At 44.1% G+C, this 18,173-nt stretch overlaps 2 protein-coding genes across 4 annotated transcripts in view; both read right to left on the bottom strand.

Annotated features, from left to right (window-relative positions):
* LOC111953302 (histone-lysine N-methyltransferase 2C) overlaps window positions 1-8,513 on the bottom strand; it is a 50,675-nt gene extending 42,162 nt beyond the window's left edge. For all 3 annotated transcript variants that reach the window (XM_023972495.2, XM_023972496.2, XM_023972497.2), the window contains exons 1-2: window positions 8,025-8,513; window positions 5,487-5,668 (exon numbers count right to left, since the gene is read on the bottom strand). In XM_023972495.2, the coding sequence (XP_023828263.1) occupies window positions 5,487-5,668; window positions 8,025-8,126 (284 nt within the window). In that variant the 5' untranslated portion in view covers window positions 8,127-8,513. The remainder of the gene's footprint in view (window positions 1-5,486; window positions 5,669-8,024) is intronic.
* Window positions 8,514-8,885: 372 nt separating this feature from the next.
* Window positions 8,886-18,173, bottom strand: part of LOC111953859 (histone-lysine N-methyltransferase 2D-like) — a 127,963-nt gene continuing 118,675 nt past the window's right edge. The window contains exons 15-17 of the mRNA XM_070435669.1: window positions 12,324-12,440; window positions 11,401-11,497; window positions 8,886-8,926 (exon numbers count right to left, since the gene is read on the bottom strand). Coding sequence (XP_070291770.1) covers window positions 8,886-8,926; window positions 11,401-11,497; window positions 12,324-12,440 — 255 coding nt within the window. The remainder of the gene's footprint in view (window positions 8,927-11,400; window positions 11,498-12,323; window positions 12,441-18,173) is intronic.

Below are 18,173 nucleotides of genomic sequence, written 5' to 3'. Positions count from 1 at the left end.
GTGTCATAAAGGGATGTGAATATATATTTCTGTCTTTAATTTTCAATAAATGTGCAAACATTTCTTAAAACATGTTTTCACTTTGTCATGATGAGGACTTGTGTTTAGATGGGTGAGAAAATAATCCATTTAGAATTCAGGCTGTAACAAAATGTGGAATAAGTCAATACTTTCTGAAGGCAGTGTAAATACTGTTCATCCAAGCAAACCTGAGGGTACACAGACACACAAACCTACTATAAACTCCAAAATAACCCACTACAGTTACGCTATCTGATATATACCACACACACTTAAGAAGTGTGTGTGTGTGTGTATGGATCATCCACCTTGAAAAGAGCTGCCCTAAAAATAAATATATGTCACTGGCGGGGCTCCAAGGAAAGTCCTGAATGAATGAGTCTCGCTGCAGTGTCAACAGAGTGTTGTTTGACTGGGGATTAGGGACTGATGTTACGCCTAATATGGGGGAAATCCCTCCCTATCACGGCTGAAAACAGCTGCTAAAGCTCTGATACAGATCAACAACGTGTGACAGAGAGAGGGAGAAAGAGAGAGAAAATAATGTTGATGTTCAGTGGTGGGAGTGTAGATAGTTGGCGAGAATATATGAGAGCGAGACGCAGAGAGAGAGCGAGACGCGGAGAGAGAGAGAGAGACAAAGTGGCTAAACTCTGGTGCCCAAACACTAGGCATGCCCTGGAGCTGTTGTCAGAGGATATACTAGGGTCCCCAGCCACATCACAATTCACACAGGCACAAATTACCTGAGGACCCAGCAGGAAAGGGTGGCCGCAGCACAAGGGAGTGCTTGTGGAAAGTGAAAAGCTTCTTTCACTTTCCCCAATGCACAAGTGGTCATCTCTACCCTGCTCACACGAAAATACTTACACCCTGCCACCATACAGCGGGTGAATAAAAGCATTTTGCGAGACTGTGCCTCAAAACCTAAATGTCTACCTGGCCCACCACCCCACCCTCAACTTGAACAGCCTTTATGACCAGGTCCACCTCTACAAGGCACCAATCCCAACTTTTGCCAGGACCCTGAAGGACGTCACCCTCAACCGTAGCCCCAGAACCTCACACAGGAGCATCGGACACCCTGCCCAGACCAGCGAGACATCCTCCCAGACCTGCAAGACCCCTCCTGAAGGACCTGCATCGAGAGAACACACAAGAGGACCTACACCCAGACCACAGCATTACCAGCCACACCCCAACCAGACAAGACCACCCCAAGCAAAACCTGGCCACACCCTATAAAGGCCAACCCATATCAGACCTATGTCCCTTCTGCCCACCCCATGTCCCCCGCCACTGCGGCACGGACCTCAACATGACAGCAGGACATATGCCCAGGCCGTGAGCAGCGCAACAGGCCCAAGCCCACTATTACACCTGCCCAAGCCCCATCCTGCTACCTAAGATGTACATAACAGATGCTCTGCTCACACCTACTGTGATGGTTCAGGCCTAAACCACACAAAAACACCACTAGACACTATGGAACACAAAGCTTTTACAATCTCATCCTGGAATATACAAGGTCTGAGGTCATCTGCCTTTGGCCTAAAGAGCAGGAACCCAGACTTCATCAAAGAAATTGGAAATACAGACAATGTCAACCTGAAAGAGTGTACCATCACTCATTCATATATCTTTATGTACATATTCTTTATCTCTTTACACTTGTGTGTATAAGGTAGTAGTTGTGTAATTGTTAGGTTAGATTACTTGTTGGTTATTACTGCATTGTCGGAACTAGAAGCACAAGCATTTCGCTACACTCGCATTAACATCTGCTAACCATGTGTATGTGACAAATAAAATTAGATTTGATTTAAAAGAAACATGGTATAAAGGAGACTTGCCCTCTAGTTTACGTTAGCGTCCCACATATCCTAGAGAAGTTAACAAACTATAGTTTTGGCAAGTCGGTTAGGACATCTACACAAGTAATCATTCCAACAATTGTTTACAGAAAGATTATTTCACTTATAATTCACTGTATCACAATTTCAGGGGGTCAGAAGTTTACATACACTAAGTTGACTGTGCCTTTAAACAGCTTGGAAAATTCTAGAAAATAATGTCATGGCTTTAGAAGCTTCCGATAGGCTAATTGATATCATTTGAGTCATTTGGAGGTGTACCTGTGGATGTATTTCAAGGCCTACCTTCAAACTCAGTGCCTCTTTGCTTGACATCATGGGAAAATCAAACGAAATCAGCCAAGACCCCAGAATATTTTTTTTTAGATCTCCACAAGTCTGGTTCATCCTTGGGAGCAATTTCCGAAAGCCTGAAGGTACCACCTTCAGCTATACAAACAATAGTACGCAAGTATAAACACCATGGGACAAGGGCGCCGTCATACCGCTCAGGAAGTAGACACATTCTGTCTCCTAGAGATGAATGTACTTTGGTGTGTAAAGTGCAAATCAATCCCAGAACAACAGCAAAGGACCTTGTGAAGATGCTGGAGGAAACAGGTACAAAGTATCTATATCCACAGTAAAACGATTCCTATATCGACATAACCTGAAATGCCGCTTAGCAAGGAAGAAGCCACTGCTCCAAAACCGCCATAAAAAAGCCAGACTTCGGTTTGCAACTGTACATGGAGACAAAGATCGTACCTTTTGGAGAAATGTCCTTTGGTCTGATGAAGCAAAAATAGAACTGTTTGGCCATAATGACCATCGTTATGTTTGGAGGAAAAAGGGGGAGGCTTGCAAGCCGAAAAACACCATCCCAACCATGAGGCACGGGGGATGGCAGCATCATGTTGTGGGGGTGCTTTGCTGCAGGAGGGACTGGTGCACTTTGCTGCTGGAGGGACTGGTGCACTTCTCAAAATAGATGGCATCATGAGGCAGGAAAATTATGTGGATATATTGAAGCAACATCTCAAGACATCAGTCAGGAAGTTAAAGCTTGGTAGAAAATGGGTCTTCCAAATGGACAATGACCCCAAGCATACTTCCAAAGTTGTGGCAAAATAGCTTAAGGACAACAAAGTCAAGGTATTGGAGTGGCCATCACAAAGCCCTGACCTCAATCCTATAGAAGATTTGTGGGCAGAACTGAAAAAGCGTCTGCGAGCAAGGAGGCCTTCAAACCTGGACTCAGTTACATCAGCTCTGTCAGGAGGAATGGGCCAAAATTCACCCAACTTATTGTGAGAGGCTTGCTACCCAAAATGTTTGGCCAAGTCAAACAATTTAAAGGCAATGCTACCAAATACTAATTGAGTGTATGTAAACTTCTGACCCTCTGGGAATGTGATGAAAGAAATAAAAGCTGAAATAAATCATGCTCTCAACTATTATTCTGACATTTCACATTCTTAAAATACAGTGGTTATCTTAACTGACCTAAGACAGAGAATTTTTACTAGGATTAAATGTCAAGGATTGTGAAAAACTGAGTATAAATGTATTTGGCTAAGGTGTATGTAAACTTCCGACTTCAACTGTACCTGGAGGTGACAGCATTCCCTCCCCCATATGCCTCCATAGACAACTACGACAACATAACCAAAAAAAACGTGTCACAACTCTTGCAACTATGTCAGACACTGGGTATGTACATAGTCAATGGCAGGCTTCGACGGGACTCCTATAGAAGGTACACCTATAGCTCATCTCTTGGCAGTAGTACTGTATACTACTTCATCACTGACCTCAACCCACAGCAAAATAACACTCTACTTGAACTGAGCTATGCTCAATCATGAGGAATTATAGCCAAAGGAACTGAATCATATTAAGACATGCTATAGATGGAAGGAAAGTAGTGTGAAAAAACTATTTGGCAACAACAAAGTCAAACACTTTTAGACAACTTCCTGGACAAAATGTTTCACTGTAATAGTGAATGTGTAAACTTGTCAGTAGACAACCTAAACAGTATATTTGACCTCTCAGCTTCCCTATCAAATCTAAACATTTCTAGCAGACAACCTAAAAACAATGACAAATGGTTTGATGAAGAATGCAAAAACCTAAGAAAGAAATTGAAAAACCTATCCAACAACCAAAAACATAGAGACCCAGAAACCTTGAGGCTACGCCTTCACTACGGTGAATCACTAAAACAATACAGAAATACACTACGAAAAAGAAGGAACAGCACGTCAGAAATCAGCTCAATATAATTGAAGAATCCATATAATCTAACCACTTCTGGGAAAATTGGAAAACACTAAACAAACAGCAACACGAAGCATTATCTATCCAAAATGGCGATGGATAAACCACTTCTCTAATCTTTTGGCTCTATAACAAAGAACAAACACCAAAAACATATACATGATCAAATACAAATCTTACAATAAACTATTGAAGACTACCAGAACCCACTGGATTCTCCAATTACATTGAATGAACTACAGGACAAAAATACAAACCCTCCAACCCAAAAAGGCCTGTGGGGTTGATGGTATCCTAAATGAAATGATAAAATATATAGACAACAAATTACAATTCGCTATACTTAAACATCATCCTTAGCTCTGGCATCTTCCCCAATATTTGGAACTAAGGACTGATCACCCCAATCCACAAAAGTGGAGACAAATTTGACCCCAATAACTACCGTGGGATATGCGTCAACAGCAACCTTGGGAATAGCCTCTGCATTATCATTAACAGTAGACTAGTACATTTCCTCAGTGAAAACAAAGTACTGAACAAATGTCAAATTGGCTTTTTACCAAATTACCATAAGACAGACCACATATTCAACCTGCACACCCCAATTGACAAACAAACCAAAGGCAAAGTTTTCTCATGCTTTGTTGATTTAAAAAAAGTTTGACTCAATTTGGCTATACAAATGGATGGAAACTAGTGTTGGGGGAAAAAATACGACATTATAAAATCCATGTACACAAACAAGTGTGTGGTTAAAATTAGCAGAACAAACACATTTCTTTCCACAGGGCCGGGGGGTGAGACAGGGATGCAGCTTAAGCCCCAACCTTTTCATATATATCTCAGAGAGAGTGAGAGAGACGTAGAGAGAGCGAGAGACGCAGAGAGAGCGAGACGCAGAGAGAGCGAGAAGCAGAGAGAGCGAGACGCAGAGAGAGCGAGACGCAGAGAGAGCGAGACGCAGAGAGAGCGAGAAGCAGAGAGAGAGAGAGAAGCAGAGAGAGCGAGAAAGACGCAGAGAGCGAGAAAGACGCAGAGAGCGAGAAAGACGCAGAGAGCGAGAAAGACGCAGAGAGCGAGAAAGACGCAGAGAGCGAGAAAGACGCAGAGAGCGAGAAAGACGCAGAGAGCGAGACGCATGGATGAGAAGAGACATTATAGAGATAGAGAGATGAGATACTAAGGGAAAGAATAGAGACAAACAAACACAAATCATCTTCATTCTAAAAACATTTGACAGCATCATTGGTGCAGCCAGACAAGCTCTGATGCTTTGATTGGCTGTGCTGTGCTCCGTGATTGGCAGCAGTCACGACATATACACACCACTTGCACTTCCAGCTGCCCTTGGGCACCGTCTGCAGGGGCGGGTCCAGGCAGTAGGTGTGGTAGCTGATGTCACAGTTGTCACACAGCAGCAGGCGGCCTGGGTCGCTGGCCTGGCCGCACGCCTCGCACACCGTGCACTCCAGACAGCGCCAGCCTTTACTCAGCACCACCCGGGTGATCTGGTGGCACAGGGGGAAAAGGTTAGAGAGGTATTAAAGGGGCAGAGCAGGGATAGGAATCCCCTTTAAGGTCCATTTCAATGGAGCATATTGACTAATGGCTGTATGTTCTATATTTAGTAGGGGAATAATCACATCTCTAGTTCCCAGCAGCACATCTTCCAGGTTAAAGGTCATTGCTGAGCTATTTGTCAAAGGGATGCACAAGTATTTATTAGCCAATAAACCATGGATGGGGAGGGAGGATCAAACCAATTGAGAGAAAGACCCTCCTCCCTCACCCATTATGTGCTGAAAGCCAGACAACAAATACCATAACAAGCTGACGTTGGTGGATTTCCACTTGCATAGTTTAGCCACCCAGATTACCTCCATTTAAAATGTTTTTTGATTTCAGTACTCAAATCTGGGTGAGGTATTTAGAGATTGCATAGTAAACAGTTACCCAATATCATTACCCGACTACTCCTAAATGTATCATGGGCTTACTTATAAACACCACTTTGTGCCAGTAGGCCACCAATTCCATTGGATCTGGCAGACCCGAAACGGATGCCAAAAAAGAGACTTATTCTCACCATGTTGTCAATAACAGGTACATCTCTCTTTTACTAGCCTTGTAATAAAAATAAATAAAAATTACAACCAAGCAGCCAATGTGTATAGCCGTGAGTGAAATGTACAGTCACACTAAGTGCTGCTGAGCGCACTTGGCTACCAAGGGCAATTAGCCGTTTCGCTAGCTACCGGGGGCCATCAATAATGCCGTCTCCATCATTCCTGTCCATTAGCTTCCGCCAGTGCGCCGCGGTGCTGCTAACATCAATCGGTTTAATCACTGTGTTAGCTGGGATGGGTGCGATTGGCTGGCAGAGGCAGGCGTGATGAAGAAAACCTGTGCGTGTGTGTGAGTGTGTGTGCGTGTCTGATAGGCTCCCATTATTGAGTGAGTGCTTTTTTTTCAGTGGGAGAGATTAAAAGGGGGGTGGGTACATTCTATATTTAGGGGCCAATTCACTGAATACACTGAGCCAGAATAGTCATAAGGGCAGCATGCATATGACTTTCATAAAAGTAAAACTTCTGTACATACTATTTTATTTTAGAGGCTTTGTTCCAACTAGAATGGAATATGACAATTGTAGGCAAGCCGGCTTGGAGTGGCGACTGCTTGAGGTGATATTTGTAAAAAACTTAACACTATATCAAAGGAAACTGTCTTAGGCCCTTATTTGTTTGCCAGAGGGGGTGGTGTTGCGGGGATAAGACTTGGCATGGCGATAAATCCATCAATAGAATCCACACAAGGTGCTTAAAGTGAAAACTGTTAATCATCCCAGTATTTATTTGACACCTTGGCTCAAAGCAGCTTGGGGAGGTTGGCACAGAGCCTAATACAATCTGTAGGGAATCCCCTGGCGACTACGCTACAACCAAACTATGCATACATGTAGCCACATACACAAAATGTTGCTGTTTTAAAGCTAATTTCCTGCAATTTTACAAATTGTGCCACAGGGCGGAGAGAAGATGTTATAGTTTTAAATCTAGTTTCCTGCAATTTTACACATTTCGCCATGGGGCTGAGAGACCATTTTAGTTTTAAAGCTAATTTCCTACAATTCTACACATTTTGACATGGCTTATGCCATGTTCTTATGCCATCTGAGCAGTGGTGTAAAGTACTTTAAAGTACTACTTAAGTCGTTTCTTGTGTGTATCTGTACTTTACGATTTATATTTTTTTGGCAACTTTGACTTTACTACATTTCTAAAGAAAATATTGTACTTTGTCTTACATACAATTTCCCTGACAACGAAAAGTACTCGTTACATTTTGAATGCTTAGCAGGACAGGAAAATGGTAAAACTCATGCACTTATCAAGAAAACACGTGGCCATCCCTACTGCCTCTGGCCTGGTGGACTCACTAAACACAAATGCATCTTTTGTAAATAATGTCTGAGTGTTGGAGTGGGTGCCCCTCCTTATACTTGTACGTTTACTTTTGATACTTAAGTATAAATTTGACAATTACATTTGCTTTTGATACTTAAGTATATTTAAACCAAATACTTCTAGACTTTTACTCAAGTAGTATTTTACTGGCTGACTTTTACTTGAGTAACTTTCTATTAAAAAGGTATCTATACTTTTACTCAAGTATGACAATTGGGTACTTTTCCCACCACTGCATCTGAGTGCCTCAAGCAGAACAAAATCAATGGAGGGGCCCCATGTCTTGCTAAATGCATATAGGAAAAACAATGCAGTGTATATATACATACACATTATTGGTTGCGGATTATCTTTTGAGAGATACTGTAGGTCTGGTATAGGAAAGAGAAGGGTTCACCTTGATGTTGACACAGAAGGGGTGGTAACACTGGCCACACTGGGAACAGGCCAGCAGCCTGCCCTCTGACCCCTGGCCAAAACTCCCACACACCACACACATGTCCTGTATAAGGGAGAGAGGGGGAGGAAGGGAGAATAGAGAAAAAAAGGGAAGTAGACAGAGAGTGGAAGAAGGAGGAAGGGAGAGAAAGATGGAGAGGTGGGAGGTTCAGGAGAGGGAGCAGGGGATAGAGAGAAAAGGATGTGTAAGGAAAAGGAAAGAGTGCATAAGTAATGGGGAATAGAGCAGGTTAACAGAAAATGGAGAGAAAACAAGAGAAAGTTAAATTTCTCGACATACATAAACATACTAGTTAAATTTCTCGACGTACATAAACATACGGCTCCCGCAGTAACAAGCAGCGTAACTCGGGATACTTTCATCTTCCACGACACAGCATCTCTTAAGAGCCTTACCTCACAGCAGGATTCATCTGTGTCTCAGGGGTGTGTATGTGCGTGAGTGCGCGCATGCATGTCCATGTGTGAGTGTGTGCAAAAATGGCCAGACGCAAATGAGTGGAAAAAGTTGGAAGAGAAAACAAGGCCAAGAAGAGACTAGTAAACAGCCTGTCCAACAAGGACAAGAGATTATCATAGCATCATCATACAAAATGCATTTGTAATGTTTCATAATCTCTAATACCTGTAGTATTTTTTCACCAGCATGCATATTCAAATATGTACAGTAGGGCTGACCCCATTTAGTCTATTGGTCGATAGGCTGTTGGTCGACAGAGATTTCTTTAGTCGAGCAGTCACAATTAATACATTTTATTTTTCACAAGACACGTGTCTGATTCACGCCTGTCTCAGTGGACTAATCCCTGGCGGAGGCCATGAGGAAGGCACAGTTCATCACTAAGACACGTGATATTAACATTGTGTATGGTTATATTATGTAAAAATATTATGGTGCAACACTAATAAATATAATATTATTTTATAACAAATGTGCTTTTTCCCATATTGGATACGGTCACTGTCCGAGGTTCTGAAACAATCTTCAGTGCGCCGTAGAATTGCCGCCTTTCCCTATGTTGCTATCTGCATAATAGCAAAGTTACTAGCATATTGGGAATGAGAACAATGCGGCGGAGGCAGCAGCAGCACAGACGAGGAAACAGCCCTTGCTTAAGCCTAATTGTTTAAGAAAATTGAGGAGAGGGGAAACCCCAACTTAATTAAGTCTTATAATCAATAGCCTAACTGTTAAATGCGCCTGGCTTTATAAATCATCCATATTTAAATATCTACAGAAATGAGACAGATCTTGCTTACGTTGCTTGTTTGAGTGTTTGTTTAATAGCCTACTGATTCCGTGAGCACCAAGCCTCATGCAACAGCAAAATGTTGGACAAAGCAATTTCACAGATTCAGCTGGTTTTAATCTTTGCTATGCTGTAATAAAGGCTTTTCCCCCCGTTAGAACAGACTGGTATTAATTATAATGTATTTAGTGTTGTTTACACTGTTCCAAACAGACAGAAAAATGATATTGTAATCTAACCGCACCGGTTTGTCACACATATGCATTTAGCTTTCGCTCCTATACCCTCATTTTTCTTGATCTCTTTCTTATTGTTATAATTATTATTATGATCGTCATTATAATAAGTAATGTCGTTATCATTAGTAGGCTTTGTATAGTAGCCTTGTGTAACCACCATCGAGCTGTAGGCCTAAGAGCGCATCCTTTTTAGTCTTAATAACTGTAACTTAGTTAGGACTATATTTCAATATGTAGGCTACTGTATCAATCAATCATTCATTTGTTCATGCCATCAAACAGCATATGAGCACATGCTTTGAAATGCAATCAATTATTTAGTGTTGTTTACACTGTTTCAAATTGTCAGAAACAATATTTTATTGTAATCTAACAGTAACGGCTTTTGGCACACATAATACTCAAGCAACAATTGCTCCTATACCAGCCTTTTTTTAATCTCCAGTGTTTCACGTAAAGAGAGCAAGGGTTGAGCGAATAGGGAATGTTTGTCCTAAACAAATTAGAGATTTTGATAACTTTTCAGTCAGAAACAAGAAAGTAAATGACTGCAATTATGTTGCAGCTTCAGCACGAACAGGTCAATAAACACTTGCTGTGCTGCCTTTGAGCTGCAGTAGGGAGAAGAGCGAGACAATGTGCGCCAGTCACAGGTACTAGCTGTCACCATCGGGCTCTTTCTTGAGTCATTTGTGTATCTTAATTATTTAATCAAACAGTGTGCTTAAAGCATCAGACAAGCTCAGTGCATATGTAGTTGATTTTATTCAAACACAGGGTGTGTCTGTCTATATATGGAAAAATAAGGTTAAACATTACGACCAATCAATTGGTCAAAACAGGACGACTCTCGGTTGACAACGATTTTTTTAGTCGGGACAGCCCTAATGTACAGTACAGTATTTGGTTATGTGAGACACTTAATAGGCTTTAGGCATATTCAACAGACGCGGCATGACCAGGGAGGAAGAGTCCTATTGTCCTCCTTATTAAAGTCACCAGTCACTACTGCTATACAGAGCCTTTTCTAAGGAAGACAAGAAGGATTTGACAGTAGAGAGACCACGAGGGGAGTTGAAATACACAGCTTTAAGCAACACACACAGACCGGGACTTTGACGGCACAAAGTGTCAATACTCTATCGTTTCAGTGATGTATGATGGTACTGACCTGTCAGATTGAAGTGGCCTGTGGTTGAGAACATGACCACAGAGTTGGTACTGACCTGTCAGAGTGAAGTGGTCTGAGGTTGAGAACATGACCACAGTGTTGGTACTGACCTGTCAGAGTGAAGTGGTCTGTGGTTGAGAACATGTCCACAGAGTTGTTACTGACCTGTCAGAGTGAAGTGGTCTGTGGTTGAGAACATGACCACAGTGTTGGTACTGACCTGTCAGAGTGAAGTGGTCTGAGGTTGAGACATGACCACAGTGTTGGTACTGACCTGTCAGAGTGAAGTGGTCTGAGGTTGAGAACATGACCACAGTGTTGTTACTGACCTGTCAGAGTGAAGTGGTCTGGGTTGAGAACATGACCACAGTGTTGGTACTGACTGTCAGAGTGAAGTGGTCTGTGGTTGAGAACATGACCACAGTGTTGGAACTGACCTGTCAGAGTGAAGTGGTCTGAGGTTGAGAACATGACCACAGTGTTGGTACTGACCTGTCAGAGTGAAGTGGTTGTGGTTGAGAACATGACCACAGTGTTGGTATCGACCTGTCAGAGTGAAGTGGTCTGGGTTGAGACATGACACAGTGTTGGTACTGACCCTGTCAGAGTGAAGTGGTCTGTGGTTGAGAACATGACCACAGTGTTGGTACTGACCTGTCAGAGTGAAGTGGTCTGAGTTGAGAAAATGACCACAGTGTTGTGGCATGGCATTCTCCTCCTCTTCTTTCACATGTCGGCTGCTCAAAGCTGCCTGGAGAGACACACACGGACATGTACGGGACACAACACACAAGGACACAGTCACATCGACAGGCACAGCGCAGGAGTTGATTTAACAATTATTTTAAAAAATATTGAAATTAAACAGATGGTAAGATTGTTGTTTTAAAATCTGAAAGGTTGAGATAAAAAATTAAATAGTGTTTGGCCTAGTAAAGTATTTTTCAATTGAGGTAGAAATATCTCCGCAGTATTAGGCCTGATCTATAGGTCTAGGACATGAAAGACGTTCTCATGTGACCAGCTATCACTCAGACTGTGTGTCATATATTATTATGTCATCCACAGGGACAACAGCGAGCAGGGTTCCATTTCAGATTACCATGCCGCCCGCGTGGTCAACATGCAGGCTGCCTAGCGGCTCTGGTCAACAAGCAGGTGCCATCTAATCCAACTATCTAGCTCGTACAATCATACGAAATTGACATTTCTACTTAAAAGGTGCCCACAATGTATAGTATTTTAAATGCATGTTGAACACATTTTCTGCGTCAACCACCCACAGTTTTTAGTGGGGGGGGGGGGAACATGTCAGTTCCTGCCCACCGCTATAAAATAGCATTCCTTCCCCACCACCCCTCCCTACCAACCAACCAACCCTCATGCCGTGCTTGAGTGTACTGTTCCTCTTGCTAAGTGAGAGCACTCTCTGGGCTAAGCTAAGCCATTAGGCCATTGTTTTATTAATGTATGCAGAGGAGGAGGAGGACAGAGAGAGGGAGGGAGGCGGTGGAGGGAGAGAGAGGGAGGGAGGCGGTGGAGGGGGATAAAGGGGGGGGGGGGGGTGAGGCTCCTACCCAGGGGTCATGGCGAGGGTGGTGTCGGCTTTGAGTCCTCGAGAGCGTCCGCGGCCCCGCGCACGATAGGTTGGCCCCGCGGGGCCTCCGCCTTCCAGGGAAGCCCGAACCACGTCCCTGTGTGGGAGAGAGAGGGCAGGATAAAAGAGTGAGGGGGGAGAGAGACATTAAGACAGGAGCAAGAGGAAAGTGTGAGGAGAGAGCGAGGAGAGAGCAAGACAGGAGGGTGAGAGGTGTGTGTGTGTGTGTGTGTGGTGTGTGGTGTGTTGTGTGTGTGGTGTGTGTGTGTGTGTGTGTGTGTGTGTTGTGTGTGTGTGTGTGTGTGTGTGTGTGTGTGTGTGTGTGTTGTGTGTGGTGTGTGTGTGTGGGGCAGAGAATATCAAACAGAGAGAGCAAGGAACGAGTGAGGGAATGAGCGAGGGGGAACGAGGAAAGGGGGAACGAGGAGGGAAATAGGAAGGGAAGAGAAAAGAGCTAGAGAGAGGGATAGAGGAAGGGGAGAGAGGGATAGAGGAAGGAGAGAGAGGGAAAGAGTAGAGCGTGCACGAGAGGGAGGTATGAAGTGTGTATATTGCTAACTGATATGAGACTATACATCGCTCAGATCAGTGATAGAAGTATAATAATTGAGCCATGTTGTGAAGGAGTTTTATCTTTACCTTGTCAGCTCAGACAGGACGACATAACAGTGGAGTTTATGAACTCATCAGAGCGCGTGCGAGAGAGGCTTGTTGTGCGCGTTAGCGTCAAAGTGGATTCATGTCACAATGTCAGGACTAAAGGGTTGCGGTGGGGGTGACAGACAGGGGGGGGTCAGGGGTAGCCTGGAATTGGGATTCCTGTCGTCCGGCGATGCTAACAACGCTAAATGCTAACAATGTTAATTTATAGAATAATAACGCAATTCATAAAGGAGGTGCAAAAACAATGTTCATATGGATTTGCCTTCACTCTCCGCAGGTGGCACCATGTGCTGTGTCATGTCCTAACCTGTCCCACCTGGCCGGGCTAAACCACTGAGTGAAAGGGGAGGGGGGGGGGTTGGACATGGACATCATAAGAGCGCTCCATTTACCACTCTCATGCTCCAGACGGGCACCTCCTGCAACTGCCTGTTTTTTGGGCCATCCCACCCCCCCTCTGAGGGGTCCTGCTGGGACCAAGAGGGGGGGCTTGCTGCCCTATGGTTACTCCATGCTCCCTGATTGGAGGAGGGGTGGGGGTAGGAGGAAGATGGGTTGGGAGTGGGAGGGGACAAAATGCAGCAACATAAATGCAACAGCCAAATGCAAATGTCAAACAAAGCAACAAAATAAATGGTTATACATGACATTATAAAAAACAGCCAAGAAACCAGTGAGATATGAGACTTTTGGGACAGCTCCTATACATGAGTGGAGGGTAAACTGAATTCACCTCAATTTGGAGATTCAGTACAATTCAATTTGAAAATCTGTTCCAATCAAAAAGGAGATTGTGAAATATCGATGTCTGCAAGAAGAGGGTCAAGTTCAATAGTCGGAGAGAACACGAGACATTGCACGTTTGCACATCCACTGCATCCAGTAATGCTACGCCTAGTCAAGCGCTCTGCGACAGTCCGTCCACAACTCCACACTATCCAGTGTCGGGCCTGCCGGGCGCCATGGCAGCCGCCTGTTACTTGTTGGCGTGTTTACAAAACAAGTGATGATTATGTCAGCGTGACGCCACCGCTGCTGTCGAGATAAACACAGCAACCGTCGTCAGGGAATTTCAGATTAAATTGTCACAGGGAAGCGTTTAGCTTGTTTAATGAGCTAATTGGCAAGAGGCTATATAATTAAGCTCAATCACACAATCACAGTGGGCTTTTTCAATTTTTTATATTTTTTGCAATGCAAAATCATTTCAACTTGATTAATAATATATCACAGCCGTGGGTTAGATTTTTTTTTTTATCTCCACTCGCTTCCTCCATTTTTTTCTCCATCTCCAGCTTACATTTGTCCCAAAATTTTCGTCAAGCACTTTTTAATGAAACTGTCGGAATTAAGCACGAGACAACCTTTTCACTGTGAGTTCCAAATATCTCTAATGATCGCCCCAGGGGGAGTTTTTTTATGCAAGTGATGTCAGAATGCACTCACTAACCCAAAATGTGATTGTTAGGCAACAGGACAGTTAACCGGCGCTGCCCTCAAACAAAGGCTAATTATCTATTGGTTAGGTTTCTAATTGTCAATTTCAAATAATTTTCTAACAAGTTTTATTTTCTAACAGTTTGAATTGAGGTGTGTTCTGCCTAAACATTAATTCACATAGAAGTACCCCATTTCACTGTTGCAGACAATTTATGTTTGATGCTTTACTGAGCAGGAGAAACTTCTCTCTACGACATTTCCCCTGTGTTTCCTCAGACATTTCCAGTCAGAAAAGAACCTGCACAAACTTTTTGAACCTGGCACATTTTCCGGCTGGCGCCTGCATTGCCTTCATTGTGGTTTCCCTTACATTATAATAACAACAACTTCGGACATGTGCGTTCCTATCAAAGTAAATGCCTTATTACGTTATTGTAGTTTCTGTATATAGTGTTGTCGTTTCTACTGTAGCACACCGTATATATGGAGCATAATATATTTACTGTTTTATTCACGTTTTCAAGTTCTGGTGACAAATCATGCATTCCAAGTCTTGCATTGATTGTAATGGACACATGAGTTGTGTAAAATACTTTTTGGAAGGTTGTACTGATTATGATGAGCTAATGCTAAGCTAAATGCCAGCTATGTGTGGCGCCATGTTTGTTGACATCACAATGCATTCTGGTTGTCACGTAAACGTCAGACCAAAGATGTTATGACAAAACGAGGTGAAGGGATGGTTGACGTGACTGACTTAGACTATAACTATCGTTACTCTGGGTTGCCAGCTCAGACCCCACATTCCAGGGGTTTTACTTTTAGTTAGCTTATACATTACTCCTGTGTTTGCCCCCCATTTACTGATAAATCCCCCATCCTGGTAGTATTTCCTGCATCATATTCCCCCACAATACATTCCACATTTCTACCCCCAATGGACTTGAAATCACCCACAAACTAAATGAACCCCCCCCACAAACTCCCCTAAAATGGTTTAAACCAAATCTGGCAACCCTGTTTAGCTTTTGCGCTAAGGTTAGGCTTGGCAGTAGGCTTGTATTTGGGGTAATGATCTGTGAGGTAATAACATTTTATTTGGTTTGTGATTTGTCATAAACTGAAAACGACTTGTCAAGTCATGTGCTCCAGTTCTTGTATACACTGAAACAAGTACATCGAAGATTTGTAATATGCTGAAAAATGGCCAAACTAAGTTAATCTTTTACACGCAGCCATCTCCCAGCTAGCACAGTGGATCTGGGCCGATTCCGGCTGAGAGTCGGGGCACTCGGCTGAGAGTCAGACTCAGCCGACATCATGTGGACCGAGTCTGGGCCGCCTTCGGCAGTATTACTTATGGCTAAGATGCGGGGATTGAGCTCGAGCCGATTCCGGTGATCGTTATCTGGCCCAAATGTATTACTTGGGGTTCGGGACGATTGGGGCTACTCTCTGGCAGATGATTACATGGGCTGCTTAATATAATGATGTATTTTTCAAATCAAATCAAATTTTATTAGTCACATACACATGGTTAGCAGATGTTAATGCGAGTGTAGCGAAATGCTTGTGCTTCTAGTTCCGACAATGCAGTAATAACCAACAGTAATCTAACCTAACAATTCCACGCTACTACCTTACACACACACACAAGTGTGAAGGGATAAAGAATATGTACATAAAGATAGTAGTGGACTTGGAGTAGGTGGTGTACCGGAAGCGGCGAATGGCTAAGAATGCTAGTGAGAGGTGGTTGATAGAGGTCCCGCGCTATTATACCTACTGAGATGAGTACTGTAGGGTATGTAAACTAAAGTGGCATATGTTAAAGTGGCTAGTGGTATGTATTGCATAAAGATGGCAAGATGCAGTAGATGATATAGAGTACAGTATATACATATGAGATGGGTAATGTAGGGTATGTAAACAGTTGTATTAAGTGGCATTGCTTAAGTGGCTAGTGGTCATTTTTACATATATTTTCATCAATTCCCATTTTTTAAAAGTGGCTGGAGTTGAAGTCAGTATGTTGGCAGCGGCCGCTAATGTTAGTGGTGGCTGTTTAACAGTCTGATGGCCTTGAGATAGAGAGCTGTTTTTCAGTCTCTCGGTCCTGCGCTTTGATGCACTGTACTGACTTCGCCTTCTGGATGATAGGCGGGTGAACAGGCAGTGGCTTGGTGGGTTGTTGTCCTTGATGATCTTTTAGTGGCCTTCCTGTGACATCGGTGGTGTAGGTGTCCTGGAGGGCAGGTAGTTTGCCCCTGGTGATGCGTTCTGCAGACCTCACTACCCTCTGGAGAGCCTTACGGTTGTGGGCGGAGCAGTTGCCGTACCAGGCGGTGGATACAGCCGGACAGGATGCTCTCGATTGTGCATCTGTAGAAGTTTGTGAGTGCTTTTGGTGAAAGCCGAATTTCTTCAGCCTCCTGAGGTTGAAGAGGCGCTGCTGCGCCTTCTTCACAACGCTGTCTGTGTGGGTGGACCAATTCAGTTGTTGTCGTGATGTGTACACCGAGGACTTAAAACTTTCCACCTTCTCCACTACTGACCCGTCGATGTGGATAGGGGGGTGCTCCTCTGCTGTTTCCTGAAGTCCACATATCATTCCTTTGTTTTGTTGACGTTGAGTATGGAGGTTATTTTCCTGCCACACACTCCGAGGGCCTCCCACTCCTCCCTGTAGGCCGTCTCGTCGTTGTTGGTGATCAAGCCTACCACTGTAGTGTCATCCGCAAACTTGATGATCGAGTTGGAGGCGTGCATGGCCACGCAGTCGTGGGTGAACAGGGAGTACAGGAGAGGGCTCAGAAGCGCACCCTTGTGGGGCCCAGTGTTGAGGATCAGCGGGGTGGAGATGTTTGTTACCTACCTCACCACCTGGGGGCGGCCGTCAGGAAGTCCAGGACCCAGTTGCACAGGGGCGGGGTCGAGACCAGGGGTCTCGAGCTTGATGAGGAGTTTGAGGGTACTATGGTGTTAAATGCTGAGCTGTAATCGATGAACGCATTCTCACATGGGTATTCCTCTTGTCCAGATGGGTTAGGCAGTGTGCGAGTGTGGTTGCGATTGCGTGGTCTGTGGAGCCTATTGGGTCGGTAAGCAAAATTGGAGTGGGTCTAGGGTGGCCGTAGGGTGGAGGTATATGGTCCTTGACTAGTCTCTCAAAGCATTTCATGATGGAGGAAGTGAGTGCTACGCGGGCAGTAGTCGTTTAGCTCAGTTACCTTAGCTTTCTTGGGAACAGGAACAATGGTGGCCCTCTTGAAGCATGTGGGAACAGCAGACTGGGATAAGGATTGATTGAAATATGTCGTAACACACCAGCCAGCTGGTCTGCGCATGTCTCTGAGGAGCGGCGCTGGAATGCGTCTGGGCTGCAGCCTTGCGAGGGTTAACACGTTTAAATGTTTTTACTCTTCACCTCGGCTGCAGTGAAGGAGGCCCGCAGGTTTTGGTAGGGGCGCGTGTCAGTGGCATGGCTGTGTTTCCTCAAGGCGGGCAAAAAAGTTGTTTAGCCTGTCTGGGAGCAAGACATCCTGGTCTCGCGCGACGGGGCTGGTTTTCTTTTGTAATCCGTGATTGACTGTAGACCTGCCACATACTCGTTGTGTGTGAGGATTTCGGACTCGATTTTTGTCTCTGTATGAGACTTTAGCCTGTTTGATTGCCTTGCGGAGAGAATAGCTACACACTGTTTGTATTCGGTCATGCTTCGTTCACC

This window comes from Salvelinus sp. IW2-2015, linkage group LG27, assembly GCF_002910315.2.
Source record: "Salvelinus sp. IW2-2015 linkage group LG27, ASM291031v2, whole genome shotgun sequence".
Classification (NCBI taxonomy): Eukaryota; Metazoa; Chordata; class Actinopteri; order Salmoniformes; family Salmonidae; genus Salvelinus; species Salvelinus sp. IW2-2015.
Note: the sequence above shows the minus strand (reverse complement) of the source record. Positions and strands in the feature narration are given on the sequence as shown.